The sequence below is a fragment of the Artemia sp. Qi Xiang Cuo genome, chromosome 5, assembly GCF_049724085.1.
Source record: "Artemia sp. Qi Xiang Cuo chromosome 5, ASM4972408v1, whole genome shotgun sequence".
NCBI classification, from domain to species: domain Eukaryota; kingdom Metazoa; phylum Arthropoda; class Branchiopoda; order Anostraca; family Artemiidae; genus Artemia; species Artemia sp. Qi Xiang Cuo.
Genome location: NC_142798.1, coordinates 69,822,193 through 69,842,826, shown reverse-complemented (window position 1 = coordinate 69,842,826; position 20,634 = coordinate 69,822,193). Strand labels below are relative to the sequence as shown.

The window sequence follows — 20,634 nt, the reverse complement described above, 5'->3', positions numbered from 1 at the left end:
AACTGTGTGAAATCTGTGGGGAGTAATTCCAGGTAGCTTTGTCGGTTTTGATGTCTTTCCTTGCGTAGGATTTTCCGAAAGGGGTTCTTCAGGTTTTTTTGGGGGGCACTTGCTATCAAGGGGAACCATGCATTAGTTTTGTCTCGGATGAGATTATTCTGAAAACTTTCAACACTAGGGGAAGCATTGGGAACTCTTGGTGGCCTGGGGGATGCTGGTTGCCTGGGTCCTGGTGGTGGTTCCGGGGCTGGTGGTTGCCGGGGGCCTGTTGGGGGACGGGGGACCCTTGGTGTCCTTGGGACTTGCATTCCTAAAAAAAGGGATTGGAAGTTGTTGCTCTTTTGCTATTTTTAGTATATCTGCCCTTTGTTTATATTTGGGACAGTTTTCTTCATCTAGGGACTGGTGTTTGCCCTTACAATTAGTACATATTGGGTCAAATTGACAGTTTGACTCATTATGGTCCTTGCCAAGGCAAATCTTACAAATGTTGGAATCCTCTCTACAGTATTTATCTGAGTGACCAAGCTTTAGACATTTAATACACTGTAATGGTTTTTCTTTGTAAGGCTTGAAAGATTTTTGTTGGCCAAAGAGGAACACTTTGTCAATATTAAATTGTCCTTGAAGCTCAAACAACACAGTTTTAAAATTTGAGGTTTCAGTGGTTTCGCGACCCAGGGTATGAACACTAGAGACCGGAATGCATTCACCTTTTCCATTCATCAATGCTTCCATCAGGTCCGAGTTTAGAAATGATATAGGGATATTGTAGAGCACTATCTTTGTTTTTATTGGGCTTGGGGACCACAGGTGGGCTGTGACAACAACATTTTCAACACTTTTTAGCTCCATTACCTTTTTCACTGATGTGGGTTCCTTCAAAAGGACATCTAGGGATCCTGATCTGTTTATATTCATTTCAAAGTTGCAACAAATGGTCTCGAAGAGGAAAATTCGCAACTTAGGTAGATCACGGTTGTTAAACATGCAATTATCAGAGTGGGGAAATAGTTGAATAATTACCGGGAAATCAGCTGAATTCCTTGAAAAGTTGTTCGTGGTATCGGTTTGATGTATTATTGCTGAATCTGGTGGACTTTTTGTTCTCTGTCTTCTACGCTTAGCCGAGTTTACTATCTTAAAGCTTTCTTCATCTTTTTCAGTATCAGTTGTTGAGGGGGATGGACATTGGGTGGTATCCATGTTTAGGGTATGAATACTCTTCAGAGAGGTCGCTGGTACATTCGCAGCTTTAGGGGGGTTCTAGCAAGGGCTTTCGAAGATGGTTGAAATGGTGACTTACTCATATCCCTATGAGGAGGTTGTTTTGGAGGCTCCTTTTTTCCAAACATTTGAGCTATTCAAACTCACAAATTCGAACACTAATTTGAAATTGTTTCTCAATAGGTTTAAAATAATTAACAGTAATGAGAAAAGTACTAGTAAAATGGTTCAATGATTACTATTCAGTTACCAAGAAAATTAAATATTCACTATTTTAAGAAAGTTAAATAGATAAGTGGGTCACCTTAAGTCGAAGTATTCACGAGCCTTATCAACGAGAGGAATTATTCACGGTTTATTCAAAGGTTAGGTTACAAAATTGCAGGTTTCCAAATTATAAATAATTCACAAGAGAAGTTTTATCAAAAACTTTAATTAATTACATTTTTGTTCACAGGTTCGGTTGCGAAATTACAGGAATCACAGGAGAAGTGTCTCCTCTGAACTCTCAATCAAGACTCAATCAAGTCATGGCATTACTATCCTGCATCTTTTTTGCTCTTTAAGGACATTTGAAGTTCACATGGAAATTGTTATTTATTTTCAAAATTACGCCTCTAAAGTTTAGTCAGTCGAATGTTGAACGTCCTGTCCATGACTCACTAAAATATTGCTGCGCCCCACTGATGGGGCCTGCCCCCTCCCCCTCTTAGGAATCACGGTTTTGGAGGCTTAAATGGTATTATTAAAAAGCAGAAAAACAGCTAAGCGCTAGTTGAGTTTTGCTCAAATCGTTATGGATTTGATCTTTTTATGTTCGTAAGGAATATATTAAAAAGAAGGGGCTATGCAACAAAATTTCAATAAGAATGAATTTCTTGTTTTATCCATATTGATTTGATGTCAATTTGACAAGGCCAAATAATAATGATGGATGCTTAAACGGTCTCTCAAGGACATTTCTCAACGGTCAGTGAACGGTCCGTCAGTTCTCAAGGACACAAATAAACACAGAACATATAAAACATAAACTTGAAATTTTGCTTGGTTATAGAAAATTTTAAGGACACCTTAGCAAAGTGCATTTTTTTTCTGAAACCTCAATTGTGAAACCAGTAAGTTTTATAGATACGCTTTCTACAGTTGGTATATACTACGTGTTCTAGTTTTTTTTCCGGATTCCTAACTATTGGATGAACCTAAGTCCTGGTGATAGAAAACACGCTGGTCAAAGTATGACTTGTGTATCATGATATAGGTTTGTTTGACTGCATGGGACTTGTGTATTATACCGACCACATTCCAGAAGTGAAGTTAGGTTAATCATAATGAAATATAACAAAATATGGCGAAAATATAATACTTTAGTAACAAAATTATGAAAACTACAGTCGAGAATCATGGAAAGCAGGCAGCCCAGAATGCATTATAGAATAGAATAGAATATATTGACACAAAACCCCAAAGGGCCGTGGTCACAAAAACAAAGACACTTTCATACAAGCATAAATTGGCACAAAACTATAGTCTAAGGTAATGAAATATCAACCTCATCCCTAATCTTCAAAAAAAAAAAAAATAATAAACCTTTCTCTATGTTCTATACCCATCGTCAGGAACCTTCCGAATCGCTTTATACCTCCCACATCTTTCCTTGCTAATAAATGTATTATCTCATCTCTCTCCCAAACCTCAACCCCAAACAATTCTATTCTTAAATCTAGTAATTCACTACACTTCCCCACAAAATGAACCAACTCTTCCTCTTTCCCGCACATGGGACAGAAGTAAGGACCAGGAGCTTGCCTAACCCCTCCCAGATACTTCTTTCTCTCACCTAGTGGTAACCCATCTGACCTAACACAAATAATCAACTTTTGATGCCTCTTTTGAAGCCCTGCCTTAAAATATAATTCTTCTCCCCACTGCTCCTTAGCCTTTGCATATAACTCCAGTGATCGGGTCTCATTCACTCGCGCATGCCACACCTGGATCTCCTGGTCCCTTAACCTCTCCCTGACCCTATTTGCAACTGCTCCTTCCTTTAATCCAATCCCTAGCCCACCATTCCATAGCTCTTAAAATCCACAATCTTCCAATTAGACCCCGACGCCGCGCCTAAAAAAACGGCGGCGCGCCGCCGAGCTTGCACCAGCGCGCTGACGCCGCCGCTGCTTCTATCGGTGGCGGCGTCACTAATACGCCGCCGTTTTTTTTTGTTTTTTTTTCTCTCTTTTTTGGTTATCGATATCGACCTCCGGGTTTCAACCGTCCTCCCGGCTAATCTGTTTCTTAAAAATAAATACTGTCATCTTGGGCTCGCCATGTATATCGGTTCATCGGAAGGAGAAGAAAAAATTTTTCTTGAAACAAAAATTCTACCTTTCACTTTAAAATTCTGTTCATTTTTCTTTATGATTTTTCGGATGAAGAGAGGTAGGTAAAAGAGCATTAGGCAATTCAGGATAGGCAGCGCAATCGAGCTGTCTAAGTAAAGAACAATGTTGGCACAATGTATTATTTTTTTTTTCCATACCAGGGCAATTCGTATCGAAGGAGTTGTCGTAGAAACTTCAAAAAGGGCTCATTCGATTGGAAATTGGAATAACTAGTGCCCTTTTTAATAGTCGAAAGTGATTGGAAGGCAGCTAACACCCCTTCCACGCCCACCGTTTCCCCAAACACATCCAATCAAAATTTTAAGATAGCCATTTTGTTCAGAGTAACTGATTTCAAGAGAGAAAATATTTTTTTTGAGTAGGTTACTCCCCCACAACCCATAGGGCAAGGGTTTTGTAGTTATGCCCTAGAGGTATATAAGAACGATGTTGGCACAATGTATTATTTATTATTTTTGCCTTTAGACCAGGGCACTTCATATCGAAGAAGTTGTCGTAGAAACTTCGAAAAGGGCTCATTCAATTAGAGATTGGAGTGACTTGTGCCCTTTTTAATAGTCGAAAATGATTGAAAGGCAACTAACGCCCCTTCCACGCCCACCATTTCCCGAAACACATACAATCAAAATTTTGAGATAGCCATTTTGTTTAACGTAGTTGAAAGTTCTGGAAATTAGTTCTTAGAGGATGACAACCACCCTCACAGCCCTTAGGGTAAGGGTTGCAATTCATGCTACGGGGGCATATACGGTGTTTGTAGAAAGCGTTGTCGTAGAAACTCAAAAAGGGATCATTAGTTTGGAAATCGAAAAGCCTAGTGCCCTTTTTAATAATCGAAAGTGATTGGAAGGCTTGAAATTTTTATAGTAGAGATCGATGTGGGTATAATTTATCACTTTTTTGTTGTTGTTGTTGTTTAGACCAGGGCACTTCGTATCGAAGGAGTTGTCGTAAGAACTTCGAAAAGGGCTCATTCGATTGAAAATAGAAAGGGCTGATGTCCTTTTTAATAGTCGAAAGTGATTGGAGGGAATCTAATCCCCCTCCCACGCTTACCCTCCCATTTGCCTTTATGTTTAAAAAGTAAATGTTGCCTTAAGATTAATTCAAAATGCACTGTGTTTATGCTAATTCCCAATAAGGCATCTCAGCAATATCCCAAGAACGACTGAGGGTATTATGTTCAAACTTTCGGGGCTTCTTCTGCTCTTAAAATTTGACCAAATCAAAATAGCGTAAGTGTATCCAAGCTATCAAAGAAAGTAAACAAATTTTTTTGCGAATGTTATCAAGTTTTCCATTTCAGGTCAACTAGAGGAGGTATGAAACTAAATTAAACACTACTATTTGTGTCCAGATTTTTATAAGGATCTATGTTGTTAAATTTTGCTGAAAATTGTTTTCCAGCATACAAATAGCAGGCCAAACTATAAATTCTTAAAAAAACGAAAAGATTTAAAGTATGATTTTCTTTTTCCCTGAAAAGACTATGTCAATATAAAACGAACAGAAATTAATTAAAAAAACTTCTTCCACAAAATAAGTTTTTCAAAGAAAAGTAAAGAACTCCATTAAACCAAAAATGAGCAAAATTAAGATCAAATAATCTACCAAGCGTGAAAGTACCACAAATCAGCATCGATAAATAAATGAAACCCAAGACGAACAGAAATTACAATAAATAACCGAGTCAAACTCAAAACGAGCAGAAATTAACATAAGTTGGCTAAAAACCCCTATGCCTTCCGAAGGCCAGAACATAATTTGTACTTTACTGACAAAACTACAAATGAATATGCATTGTCAGTTTAATATACATATACTGATATTTAGTAATCAAAATGTTAATATTATTTGATTTATTAAAGTTATAAAAGTAAAAACATTTATATTTTTTCAGTAAAGTGAAAATTATGTTCTGGCCTTGGGAAAGCATATGGGTTTTGAGCCCAACTTATATTAATTTCTGGTCGTGTTGTGTTTGTCTCAGGTATTTATTGTTGTTTTTGTTCGTTTTGGGTTTGATTTATTTATCGTTGCTGATTTGCGGTAGTTTCCCGCTTCGTAGATTATCTAGAGCTAGTATAGAAATATATCTATAGAAATGAATTACATTTTTTTTGCACAGTTAGCAGGGCACACTGAAGTTGAAGTAGCCTTAAACTTTGACTTGAAACGTTATAACTTGACCACTTCTTTCAAAAAAGAATTTCGGAGGGTTATTCCGTGTTGATAAGAAAAGGTTATTCCATGATAAGAAAAGGTTATTCCATAAGAGGGTTATTCCATGGTATTTGATTTGTATACAGTGTGTTTTTGATGATCTTATTTGTTTGTTTGTTTTCACTTACTTTTCTCACGTATGTGACAAATAGCAGATGTTTTGGGTTCAAATTTTGAAATACATTCAGAAATTAGCCCAAATCACAGTCAATCAGAACATCACTGAACACACTATTTTAAAGGAGAAATAACATCAAAAACGCAATCATAATACTGATTTCCTTGGGTCTAGTGACTATAAATGAAAATTCTACTGAGTCTGATCGACGATGAACATGAACACTTTCCACAGGGCCCAACAAATTCCTGTTTTGTCAGATCGTTCTCGATGTTTTTAGCCAACCATTTAAAAATCTATACTACATTCGAGGTTGACCGGTCTTGGTGAAGTGGAATTTTTATTACTATTTTCAATCATAAAAATTGGCGCACCGTGGCGGGCCGCCGGTCTAAAATCGGCGGCGCGCCACCAAAAAATTTCCGTCGCCGCCGATACTGAATCACACATTCGCCGCCGTCATTTCGGCGTGGCGCGGCTTCGGGGACTACTTCCAATATCTTCTTTATTTGAGATGGCCACGTATCACTCTTAGGGATCCTCAGAGCTTCTAAATATGCTGCTTTTGTTATCCTTACTCTGGGCTACTCAGGATTTTCCTCCATAGTCTTATCATCCCTACTAGCCTATCACTTCTTATATTCAATACCTAACCTATTCAAACCTAACCAACTCAATATACTGAATATTTAATTAAGATATACTTACATAGTAATTTATTTAACCCAGCCTAAACTGATTATCTTCGAGTGTGCATCACAGTATATATAATTATATATTATTAAACTGTGGTGTACATAGATAAACCAGTTTTAAAAAGATAAAAAACGACAGTGCAGACGATGTAATGCACAAGTACCGGCTGTGGCAAATAATTTCTGAGACCACACTGGCTAAGCATGAGAAAACGAAAAGAAAAAAAATTGTAAAGAAGAGAAAATGAGGATAAAGACTTCTTTTAAGTTTAGTGTTTGTTTTAATTTTTTTTTTTTTTTATATATTGTCCTGTGTATATTTTTTATTATTAAATTCTGCACTGAAGACGGACGAGAGGAGGTCCCAACTAAAATATTTGCATACTTTTGTTATATTTTTCACTGGCTGCTTTGTCCTTGCTTTCTTATCTTTACGGTTTTTTCATTTTGTTTTGAGTGTTACTGATCACAAATGGCATTTTACTCTAACTTTCATGTCACTAAAATAGTAGAGAATCTGTTACTTTTTGTTCTTGTGGGAGGTGGACAAAACAATGCATTTCATGTATATACAGTTTCTCCTTTTCGAAACATGGTTTATATATTTCTTTAAACAATTAATAGTAATGTGTTAATTCGTATTAAGCTACCTCTGAGCAATTATTAAAAAACAAAATAGAAGAAAATTATCACTTAATCGAAGACTCAGCGACAGGGATTGATTGTGAAGTTTTATTTAATCTTGTTAAAATCTGTAATTAGTTTTCAATGTATTTTCAGTTTCGTGGTTCTTTTTATCAGCAAATAAATGGGTTACCAATGGGAGCAGCTCTATTGGGCCTGCTGGCTAATATTTATGTCGAGAACCTTGAAAATTGGGCATTAAATTCTTATTTTTTAATACATGTCTATTGGGGTCGTTACATGGATGACGTAATTTCACTTTGGAATTATAGGGAAATTGAACTTCGGGGTTTCCTAGATCCTCTTAATACTTATGATAGAAATTTGCAGTTTACCCTAGAAATTGAAATTGAAAATAAACTACCATTTTTAGATGTGCTAGTTATCCGTAATACTAATAATTTGGATTTTACTATCTATAGAAAACCAAAACAAAACAATAGATATCTTCATTTTAATTTAAATCACCCCCACAAGTTAAAAGAGCAGATGTAACTTCTCTTATTGACCGTGCCCTGAACATTTGCCCCGATTCATACATAAAAGCAGAAATAAATTTTATCAGAGATATTCTTTTTGTCAACGAATACCCCATTCCTTTTGTCAATAATACGATTAACCGTAGACTAAAAAGATATTTTCGTAAAATCAACGATATTTCACAATGTGAGGCTCCAGAAAAACCCTCTAATATAATCTATCTTCCGTACATCCCAGGAATCACAACAAAAATAAAAAAATATTTGCACAAAAAACAATCTGTATTTAGTTTTCACTAATAATTTTTAAATCACAAATTTCTTAAACTCCGGTAAAGATAAAACCCCGGTTACTCGCCAAAGAGGGGTTTATCAAATACCATGCGATTGTGGCAGTTACTACGTTGGCAGAACTCATCAGAATCTAGAAAAACGGATACACCAGCATAAAGAAGACATAGACATAGCGTTAATTGCTAATAGTTCTAATAACTCCTTTGATTCTGCTTTAGCTAGCCATATATTTAATAATCCCAGCCACACAATACTTTTTGAAAAATCTTCTCTCATTAGTATTGATTTGGGAATAAAACAGGTAGTCCGGGAATCAATCGAAATTAGACTAAAAATAAATAAAAATATTTCCTTAAACATGGACTTTGGAGAATATACACTGAATTCTTTATACTCAAATTTAATTAAAAATGATCTAACAAAATATTTTATCAAACCAATTGAAAGTAGTATTGGACCCGTTACAAAAAGGCCTTTAAGACTAGCTGCTAAAAAAGCAAGATTAGCTTTGAAAACTTGCAGTTAATAATTTTATTTTATTTCGTTTGAATGAATTCATCCTCTCATCATTTTATTTATCAGTCCTGGTTGAACTTCGTTGAAGTAAGGATGCTGGGGCTGTTTTAAAAGTTTTTAAGAGCATTTTTAGTTTTAAACTTCGTATTTTAATGTAAGTTCTTTATATATATATTTTTTCTTTAATGTTGTGCTGAAAACGGCCCTTGGACATAGGGCCGGAATATTCACCGATTTAAATTGCACTGTCTTGGAAAAAAAAAGAAAAGAAAAAAAAATCCCTATTGTTTTTAAGTTGTGTTTGTTTCGTATTAGTAAAGAGTGACCTGTGCTAGTAGTATGTAAAACTGTAAAAACACAAGTGTCGGTAATAATAAATATATAGGAAGAACCTGCTTTTAAGTATAATATCGCCTCATTTTACATATTTTGAATATGAAATTAAAAACAAACGAAAATTAAATAAAAGTCGCGTTTTTTTCCAGATAAAAGTAGAGGAACATGTAAAACTAAAGTGAAAAGAAATTTTTCTATGTAAAAGGGAGGCTGCTATCACGTCAACATAATTCTCTTTACGCGAATTTGACCCCTTCCCCTCGGTTCTTCAAGAATGAGTTCTCCACAAGAGCAATGTGACAAGAATTTTAAGAAATCGAATTTTGAAGCGAATAATTGATTCTGCCTCGATAAATAATTTAATTTTTCATTTTAAAATACCTGGAAAGGTAGTCGTTAAATAAAACACTTGCAATTGTTATTATTGGTATATATATATTGAATATATATATATATATATATATATATATATATATATATATATATATATATATATATATATATATATATATATATATATATATATATATATATATATATATATATATATATATATATATATATATATATATATATATATATATATATATATATATTGAACTGTAAAATTCTTTTAGCAAAGCGCTAGTCAAACTTCAGTGTAAAAAAGGTGGTTTGAATTGCTAGCAGCGCCTTTATTTATAAAATAATTTCTGTTTGTTTTAAGATTTAATATTGCTCTGTACTTCCATAATTAAAATAAAAGTTATTAAAGGATAACATCGAAATGCTCTGCGGAGGGGGGACAGCATTGTTTTTGTGTCAGTTTTCACTTACTGCTTTACAAGTTTGTCAAAACAAGGGAAAAAGAAAAAAGTCACCACAATTTTCAATTGCGTAGGCTATTTCTAAAGAGCAAATTTGCATCTTCGGTATTTTTTTCGTCATAAGTGAACTAGTTTATTAGAGTGAGAAAATAGTATAAAGCTCTTGAGGAGGGAGTCACATTTATGCAGCGAAAAGTCTTCTTGAGGAGGGGTTTCAATCTTCTAAGCCCAGTAATGTCCCGAGACGGAGGCGAGAAGAAAGGTGGCGGATTTTCCTGAAAGCTCACGGGGGAAAACTTTCGTAAATATGGAATGTTATGGTGATGTTGCGACAACACAAAGCCTTGGGAGTAAATCCAGTTGAGCTTTACGGATTGGGTACTAGCTATGTCTCCGAACATGATGTTTATAGAGCTCTTGACTATTGCTCTGGAAACCTGGCTGAGAATTTAAATAAAAACCTGAAAAAATATTGGTGATACTCTTAGAAGCTGTGGTAAAGTTTTTAAGGTGCAACCCCCTTGTGTGAGCGCTCTTGTTCACTACGGTAGTGCTCCTCTCATAAAGAAATATCGATAATTAATGCTCAAGAACCTTGTGAATGAGTGATACTAAGTAAGGATGACTGCACATACTTGTTTTAAGATCTTGTTTTTCTAGTTTTTCTACATCTTGTTTTTCTAGGTATAGATGAACTAGTTTCAATGGTAGAAACAAAATTAGAAGAAGTGAAGCATCAAGCTGATGACCTTGAAGCATATGAACAATCTATGGAGTTACTTTCATGTGTGGGCTACACAAGAGCAAAATCAAAGACCGTTCAGCCATTTGATAAGGTATGTGAATCTGAGCTGTGGTTTCTCTTTTACTGGGTTGCAGCAACTGCTGGAACCATGATTAAGATTGATTGTCGAGATTTGCTTTGATCAATTAGTGTAGTGCATTATATATATCATTTTGTTTTATTAAAATGCATATTGCTACAAAAAAGTAGCTCCAAAGGTACACAGTGCTTCAGTGTATAGCCTCCAATGTTTCCTTAAGTGATACGCTGCGTAAATGTCCTCCCACTCTGGGATGACAATCGTCTGGAGTCTTCTGTCATGCTCGTACGTTTTACGAAGCGTGTTCTTTGGTCTTCCTGGGTGATGGTGCCTTTCGGTTGCCTGTGGAGAAGCATTTTAGGAAGTCTATGATCTGGCATATAGAGGATATGTCCAAGGTATCGCCATCTTCGTCGCCTGACAACGGAGGTGGTGTCTGGTTGACCTGTGCGAATACGGATATCGTCTTTGCTGACATGGTTTCTCCAGCTGACACCTTAGGATCCGCAAAGACAGATATTTTCAAAGGTGGTATGTCGTTTCTCCTTTTCAGAGGTTAGACTTAGGCATTCCATAGAGTAAATCAGAACAGACAAAAATTGCTCTGGATCAGTCTTAGTTTCAGCTTCTGTGAGTATACTGTTGATTTCCAAACTGGTAAAAGTCTCTGAAATGCTGCTTAGGTTTGGACCATTCTGGTGCTTAATTCTTTTTCAGAGTTGCCACTGGAAGCTACTGTACTGCCTAAGCATTTGAAATTTGTCACCTGTTCGATGTCTTTATCTCTTAGTTAAATTCTCAAATGTTACTGCTAATTGACACAGTTTCAGTCTTCGGAGCGTTGATGTGTAATTCGAACTGTTCAGCTTTCTTAGTGAGTTTGTTTTGGAATTCCTGAAGCTTTTGCTGGTTGGCTTCTATGAGACCTACATCATCGATAAAATTGACGTCCTGGAGAAGCTTTCCTGCAGTTCGGATTCCATGTCCATTTATCTGTCTAGAGATGTAGTCTGGAACTAGGACAAAGAGAAAAGGTGACAGGACACAGCCGTGTTTGACGGCAGTCATCACTTTGAAGCAGTGCGTGTTGCCATAAAAGGTTTTAACAAAGCATTTCGTTTCATGGTACTTGACAACTATTAGACGGAATTACTTTTTGGGAATGCCATAGAACCATAAGACTCTTTGCTGGGTTTGATGATCGACTGAATCAAACGCCAATCAGTCAAACGACTGAATCAGTCCCCGAAGATTCCTCCACCATGGTGCGTAGATTAAAGGTAAAATGAAGTTAGAGGTAAAGATAATCCATTGTTACTCAAGAGTATTTGATATCTACGATTGATGGTTAACTATAACTTTTTGTGCATAGTCCTGGGATGACCCTAATTTGAAACAGATGGGATATATTTATATATTTGAGGCTGGGTAAAGGTGGGAATATTGCCCAACAGTCCCATCAAACACCCATTGCTCATGTAGGTGACATATCTTTGCTCAATTATGATTTCAACGAGATGCAACATGTCTGCCTTTTACTAAAACTAAATAAAACAAAAGTCTTCAGTTGAAAGTAAGGAGCAACATTAAAACTTTAAACAAACAGAAATTATTGCGTATATGAGGGGGTCACCCCCTCCTCAATACCTCGGTCTTTACGCTTACGTTATTTTTAGTACATTTGAAAGAGCTATTTATTCTAATTAAAGTGCCTTTGTGATTCAGAAGTCATTCTTAAAGAATTGGGACAAAATTATTGCGGATAATACCCGTTAATTATCGGTTATCGGATAAATCAGTTAATTAGATTATTTTTCTTTAACTTTTTGTTTTAAAAACTTTTAACTATGTTTAATGGTGTTCTTCATAATAATCAAAATGTATTGTTCGGAAAGATTTCTTTCGATAGTGAATGCGATTCTGTAACACGCAACATTGATTTTGTTTAAAAGGTAGAGGTAAAATTGATTTTGTACGCTCTTTCATTTTGTGATTTCAATAATAGATCAAATCAGACCCCGGCACCGCGCCGATGAGGGAAGACCGGTGGCGGCGGGGCCAAAAACAGCGCGCCACGCCGTTGGTAAGATGTCGGCAGCGCGCCGCCGGTGAGATGTCGGCGGCGCGCCGCCGGCGCTATCAATGTTCACCGCAAACATTAATGTTTTCATCAGTCTTTCTCAAATCACAGCTTGAATTTACAACCGATTCGGGCCTATTCATGAGTTAAAAACTTCACAAGTCGCTGGCTGGAAACTGGTCTTCGTTATTCATCAAGAGAAGTAGAAATCTGGTAGAAACGAAATGGCTGTGGCGTTTCAGAACCCTTGCATAACATGAGTAGTTGAAGTATCTATTAGCTAAGTATTGTTAACATAAATAATTATCAAAATTTAAATTTTTTTTCATCGAGCATTACTGCATACAAAACTTCAAATACCGTATCGCAAAATTCGTCAGTTATCTGGGTAAAAACTTTGAATATAACTTTGAACTTAGAAGCTTATTTTTTTCAATTTCCATGGAAATCTCCAAAGATTTTCCTTTTAAAATAAATTTCAAACGTAGTTAGGGGTATTTAGCCTTTTTTGCTTTTCTTCAAAGCTTTGAAAAAAGTGTTATGATATCCCAAATCTTACATTTGTTATATTTGTGCATATTTTTGGTAATCATTTGTGGGGTGATCGAATTTTTTTAAACCACTGTAGATACGTAAGAACGTTGCAACATCTAGTACCCTGAGGTCATAAGACTGTCAAAGACTCCTCTTTGAACCTCCCAAATGAAAGCCTTTATTATGAGCTGGCCTTTTAATGTAACTTGGGCACTGGACCAGGCACCCCTGCTGTAAAAAAAAAGTCGAGGTATTATCATTTAAATATGATAGCTCACTACCCCCACCCCCCCTCTGGATACCACCTCGATAGGATGCCGTCTGTGAATTAAATTAAAAAAAAATTAGATTTTTGGGATCCCTGCTTTCAATAAAAAAATATCGAGATATTATCATTTAAATGTAATACCTCCCTACCCCCCCCCCCCCCTCTGGATACCACCTTGATAGGATACCGTCTCAGCTTTCATTAGAAAAATAATTTACTTAATAATTAACTAGGTCACTATATGGTTCAAACAAACGCGCAAGATAATGTTAAACACCTTAGTGTTCCTTGAAAAAAAATTGACTGAATGAGTAAAGAGGTGCTAAGACAAAAACAAAAGTTTCAAAATTATTAATATACCTCAAACTATTGGAAAAAAGAGACATATATTTGCCGCTCTATTCAGTAATATCCAAAGAATATAATTAAAAGGGAGCCCCCACAAAAGCCAAATTAGGCCAGTAGCCTGTGAGAATTTGCAAAATACCCAAGACAATGAACAAGTCCTAATGGGGGGCCCTGGGTCTATCAAAATATTTCAATGGTTTCCCAGGGAATTTGATATCATTTTCTTCTCTCTCCACTTTAAATGAAAAAAAAATTATCTTTTTGGCATCTCTGCTTTCAATAAAAAAAAATGAGGTAGTATCATTTTAAAACAATAGCCCCTGTCCCCCCCCCCCCCCTATAGGCAATAAATTAAAATTTATTTATGAATCATATTTTTGGGGTAACTTCCGGTTCAATCTTTATTTCCCAAACCTTGTACATAGCTTAGTCTATAGCTAAATTTTGTCTCAATAGAAGGGTTTTTTTTTTGGGGGGGGGGGGGGTAAAAATTTTACAGAAATAACATTTTATTTTCTATAAGGCGTTCAAAAATTAAGTATTAAACATTAAGAAAATCTTATCTAAAAACAGCAAATAAAAAATCTTTAAACTTACAATTCAGCTGTAGAAACAATCTGTCGGCTGTCAATTTCAAAATCCAACTGTAGGCTGAAGCTGTATAGTAGTGAATGCGTTCTACAATTCTATCAAACTTGAAAATAAGATTCTTGACGACGAATGATGTAAGAAATAGCGATTGGAAAACTGCATTCGAAATGATTTAAACTCATTTCATAAAGACGATACTTTTTTTGTCAACATGTGAAGAACTGTGTATATTGCAATATTTGCAATTTCATATTGCATCTGTCTGGTTTTTATGCAAAGTAACAAAAGAGACGAAAATTAACGAACAAGAGAGTAGTGAAGAATTATGGTATGCAAAAGTAATATTTGGCAGGGAAAGTCACTGATGATAAATCGCTAGGGGTGGTACCGTGATTGCGTGATTTTCGGGGATTCGGGGAACCAAATTTTTTTTCGGGGTGACGCATAGATTTTCGGGGAATTACCCGAAAATTCGGGGACGGTGAAAGCCCTGCTTGATTTCTAATCAGGAAAATCGAAATACTAAACCACACGAGAAGGAAAAGCTCCGACTTCGCGGTTGATGCAATAAAAAATTGCCGCAAAATTAATTTAAAGTTGACCGAACGCCGCCGCCTCTGCCGGCGGTGTTACGACACTTCGGCGGCGTTCGACCGGGCCTGTCGTCGGCGGCATTCGGTCGATTTTTGTGATTTTTGGGTGTCTTAGACATCCAAGGAGCATTAGGACTATGTGTATGTTTTGGACATTTTAAAATCTAAATATATCAAAGTACAGTAAGATTTTTCTACTGTCCAGAGTTTTTGTGTAATATTATTTGGATTTGTCTCTTAAGTTTTTTCTTTGTTAAGGATAAAATGTTTCTTGTTTCGCAAAAAACATAATTTTGAAAAGCTTTTTTTTTTAACTGGGAATAATAGAATGGATTTATATGCCTATTTTAATTTGGCCTAAAAAGTTTTTACTTCTATTTTTTTTAAATTCAAAACAGATAAATATGAGTTTTTTTGCAATTTTTGTGTGTTTTAGACGTCGAAAGACCATTATGTTTATTTTTAACGATATTTTTTTTAATGCAACTTTTTATACGAAGTTTAAAAGTACAGTCAGATTTTTCTTACGCCTAGAGTTTTTATTTAATAGATGCATATAGATGCGTATTTGGATTTGTTATTTTTTTCATTTTTCATATAAAACAAAGCTTCAAAAATACCTTTTGTGAAAACTAGGGGTAGTAGAATGAATTCAAATGCCTATTTTAATTTGGCCAAAAATTTTATTCGAACGGTTGACCTTTTTAATTCCAACTTGAATAATATGAAGTGTTCTTGCGCTTTTGGGTGTTTTTGACGTCTTAATAGCAACATCATATTTTTAAAAGAATTTTTTTCAAATGCAATCATTTATACAAAGTTCACAAGTGCAGTTGTGTTTTTCTAATGTCTAGGATTTTTGTGTAATGGGTATCTGAATTTGTTATTTTTCTTATTTTAAATAACAAAAAACATCGAACAGCTTTTTGGCGAAAACTTGGAATAGTAGAACGAATTCAAAATAACCTAAAATTAACTTTGAACAGGTTTTCCGTGAAAACTTGGAATAGTAGAATGAATTCAAATACCTATAATTTTAATTAACCTAAAAATTTACAATGGGGTAAACATTCTAAAAGTTTTACTTAAAAAAAAAAAAACAAAACAGAAAAAAGTGTAGAAGGATTTAACAAAAATGATAAAAAAAAACTGTTAGAAGTAGAACAGCCTCAAAAGTGGGCTGTAAAATTATCACTGCCTCTCCTTTATTCAATATTAAAAAAAAACCAAATTGATTTTTTATTCTTTATTCATTAAAAATCAAATGGTAAGTAGTTTTTTGGAGTTGGCTCTACAAACCTCTTTATAAACCTCTTTAATGTTTATTTCAGGTAGCAGGAGGTATGGTGTGGTGTATTGAGCGTTGTAGCTTTGACATAGACGTGGATTTATATTTTAAAGACAATTTAAACATAGGGCAAAAAATGTAAGTATTGATCTTTTAGTAATAATTTGTACATTTCAAAAAATTACGTTATTTAAACGTTAAACAATACAACTTTTTTTTGGCAGTTTTAGTTAATACAGGATTTTTATCGTATCTTTTTAATATCTTATAATATATTTTAAATATCTTGTATGTATTCTGCAATATCTTATCTTTGACTGATAAAATTAAATAGTACGGGGTAGTTTAAAAAGCATGAAGTAACATTTTTTTTTATTAAACTAGATTGAAAACACAACCCTTTAGTCTAAGCCATATCTATCGATATTTCTTGGCCCCCTTCTTGGCCTTAAGAATCATGAGATATGAATCTCATTTGGCTCTGGAGCTATTTAGAAATTTCAAAAGTTACAGTGCTCCTCCTCTGTAACTTTTAATCTGGAGGTCCTCCAGATTAATATAGGTGAATTGTTCACATTATAACTGCTTTTCAATTTATAGGAATGTATTCGGACCAAGTGGATAGTTAATGTTGATCATAAGGGGGTGGCTCTTCCCCTTTTTTTCAGAAATATCGCGTGTGTGAAATAGAGATTATACTTTTTCGGTTTCTTTCAAAGAGGTAGAAGGACCCCCCCCCCCCTCCTAAGGAGTGACAGTTGCCCAATGAACTCCTCTCTTTTAACAATTTGTTATTGTTTTTTTGAAAAATCTTATCTATTATCCAACTACCTTCCCTTGCCCCAAGAAAAAAGTGGGGGGGGGGGTGGTTTTCGCAGGGTCCTCATCATTTCCAAATCATAAAAATAAAAAAGGAAACCTTGCTGTAATGAGAGGAGATTGAGGGGGTCGCAACCTCTTTCGTTTTTACATTTACCCTAAACTTGATGTTGAAAACGGACAGAAATTTGATTTTTAAGATAATTCCTTTCCATGTTTTAGTAAAGAAGTATATAAAATTTAAATCGAAAAAAACTACCATTTATACGAGTCGTTAGATTCAGTAGATAAACTTTATTTAATCATAGGCAGCGCAATCGTGCTGCCTAAGTAAAGAATGAATGTTGGTACAATGTATTATTTGTTTATTTATTTTTTTGTTGTTGGTTTTAGACCACAGCACTTTGTATCCAAGAAGTTGTCGTAGAAACTTGGAAAAGGGCTCATTCAATTGGACATTTGAATGGTTTGTGCCCTTTTTGATAGTCAAAATTCATTGGAAGACAACTAACAGCCCTTCCACGCCCACAATTTCACCAAACACATCCAATAAAAATTTTAAGATAGCCATTTTGTTCAACGTAGTTTACAGATTTAGAAATTATGTCCGTGGGGAGGACACTCCCCCCACAGTCCTCAGGGCAAGGGTTTTAATTTATCCCGTGGAGGCATATAAGGTTTTTATTGAAAGTGTTGTCGTAGAAACTTCAAAAAGGACTCATTCAATTTGAAATTCAAATGGCTAGTGCTTTTTTAATAGTCGAAAGTGGTTGGAGGGAAACTAACCTCCCTCTTACACCCCACCATTTTCCAAAACACATCGAATCACAATTTTGAGATAGCCATTTTGTTCAAGATAGTTGAAAGTTCTGGAAATTAGGTCATTGAGGATGACAAACCCCACACAGCCCGTAGGGCAAGGGTTTTAAGCTATGCCCTGGGGTATATAAGGTTTTTATAGAAAGCGTTGTCGTAAAAACTCCAAAAAAGGATCATTCAATTGGAAATTGAAATGGCTAGTGCCCTTTTTAATAGTTTAAAGTGATTGGAGGGCAACTAATCCCCCTCTCACGCTCACTTTTTCCCCAAACACATGCAATCATAGTTTTGAGATAGCCATTTTGTTCAACGTAGTTGAAAGCTTTGCAAATTAGGTCTTTGAGGATGATAATCCCCTCAGAGCCCTCAGGGCAAGGGTTGTAAGTTAAGCCATGGGGCATATAAGGTTTTTATAGAAAGCGTTGTCGTAGAAACTTCAAAAAGGACTCATTCGATTGGAAATTGAAAGGGCTAGTGCCCTTTTTAATAGTCGGAAGTGATTGGACGGCAACTTAAGCAAAAATGAAAGCTATAGGAATCGGTGGTCATACTCCTGTCATACTAACCCCCCTCTCACGCCCACCATTTCCCCAAACACATGCAATCAAAATTTTGAGACATCCATTTTGTTCAATGCTGTCGAAAGTTTTGGAAATTAGTTCTTTGAGGATGATAACCTCCCCACACTCCTCAGGGCAATGGTTGTAAGTTATGCCCTAGGGGCATTTAAGGTTTTTATAAAAAGTGTTGTCGTAGAAACTTCAAAAAGGGGTCATTCGATTGAAAATTCAAAGAGCTAGTGCCATTTTTAATAGTAGAAAGTGATTGGAGGGGAACTAACCCCCTCTCACGCCCACCATTTCCCCAAATACATCCAATCAAAATTTAGGATAGCCGTTTTTTTCAACGTAGTTGAGAGTTAAAGAAATTAGGACTTTAAGGATAACAACCCCCCCCCCCAGGGCCCTCAGTGTAAGGGCGGTAAATTATGCCCTGGGGTTATTTAAGGTTTTTACAGAAAGCGGTGTTGTAGAAACTTGAAAAAGGGCTCATTCGATTGGAAATTGAGGGAGCTAGTCCTCTTCTTAATAGTCGAAAGTCATTGGAGGGAAACTAACCTCCTTCTCATGCCCACCATTTCCCCAAACAAATCCAATCAAAATTTTGAGATAACGATTTTGTTCAACGACTTGACTTGACTTGACTTGACTTTTATTTTCAACTAATAATACATCATATTTAACTGGCACTTACAACACATTTTTTGAATAACATTATCAACAAACGTAGAGATGGTAAGAACGTATGACGTTTATTAAGCCACTATTGTGACTTGAGCAGCGTCACACAATCTTTTATCATAAACCAAAACTCATTCACTCTTTCTACTCTTTTCATACCATTTAATACACATTAACTCAATTTAACTTTTTTTTTAACATTTTTTTTTACAACTTCATTACAATTTGACATTAAAAAAAAAAAAAAAAAAAAATTAATTACCACCCAAAAAAAAATTTTTTAATATAATTTTAAAATTAAACTGGTTTTCTGACTTCCTAATGCTCTCCGGAAACCATTCCACAAATTAACTGCATAATTTCTAATTGCAAAACTAGATCGACTCGTACTCCTTACTTCTGAGACTAAGCTTCCACGACCTCTAGTCCTATGATGATGATAATCAGAATTAAACTTAAAAAAATCTCTAAAATATTCTGGAGATAATCTATTAAGCACCTGGTAAGTAAACACTCCCGCCTGATGGTCCCTGATCTGATGAATATTTAAAATTCTAAAACTAATAAAAGATTCACGCGTATGCTCATACTGAACAAACTCACCAAGTACTCGTAGTGCCTTATTCTGAAGAATCTGCAGTCTTTTAATATTTGAAGTAAAATTAGATGCATAAATACAGCAACCATAAACAATAAAAGGATGAAAAACAGTATGATATATATTTCTTAAAACACTTAAGGGTAACACATGTTTCAAACGCCGCATCACTCCAAGACCTCGTGCAAGTTTAGAAAAAATCATATTTATGTGTTTCTTCCAACTCAAATTATTATCAACATAAAATCCTAAATAATTATTTTCAAAAACCTGTGAAAGCGACAAATTATCAAATACTACGGAAGCACTATTTACAATTTTTCCTACCCTACTAAAAATCATATAATTTGTCTTAGAGGTATTAACAGCAAGGTAACTCAAGGAGGTAAACACCAAAAGGTTTTCCAGCGTTCAGTTTGCTTTATCCACTAGTTCTTCCAGTGACTGTGCAGAAATCGTCAAAGCAGTATCATCTGCAAATTCTGTAACAGTTGCTTCAGGCATGTAGAACCTCAGAGTATCTATGTATATGAGAAAGAGTAATGGACCAAGGACTGAGCCCTGAGGAACTTCACATTTTACAGGATAGACTCTGCTAACGATGTCATCTATCATTACTTTAGTTGACCTTCCATAAAAGTATGATTTAAACCAATCCAAGCAAACATCTTTTATCCCCAGACTAGATAGGCGACACAGCAGCAACTCAAAATCCACAGTGTCGAAGGCTTTTTTGAAGTCAACAAAGATCGTTAAAGGAATAAGACCCTTTTCTAGAGTTCCATTGATTAAATCCAGAAGATGATGAACAGCATGGCTAGTAGAATGTTTACTGCGGAATCCAAATTGGCTGT

General features: G+C 35.4%; 1 protein-coding gene across 1 annotated transcript in view; it reads left to right on the top strand.

Moving 5' to 3' along the window:
* LOC148952450 (coiled-coil domain-containing protein 93-like) overlaps window positions 1–20,634 on the top strand; it is a 253,210-nt gene that overhangs the window by 107,435 nt on the left and 125,141 nt on the right. The window contains exons 2-3 of the mRNA XM_089089885.1: window positions 10,462–10,613; window positions 16,347–16,441. Of these exons, the coding sequence (XP_088946011.1) occupies window positions 10,482–10,613; window positions 16,347–16,441 (227 nt within the window). The 5' untranslated portion in view covers window positions 10,462–10,481. The remainder of the gene's footprint in view (window positions 1–10,461; window positions 10,614–16,346; window positions 16,442–20,634) is intronic.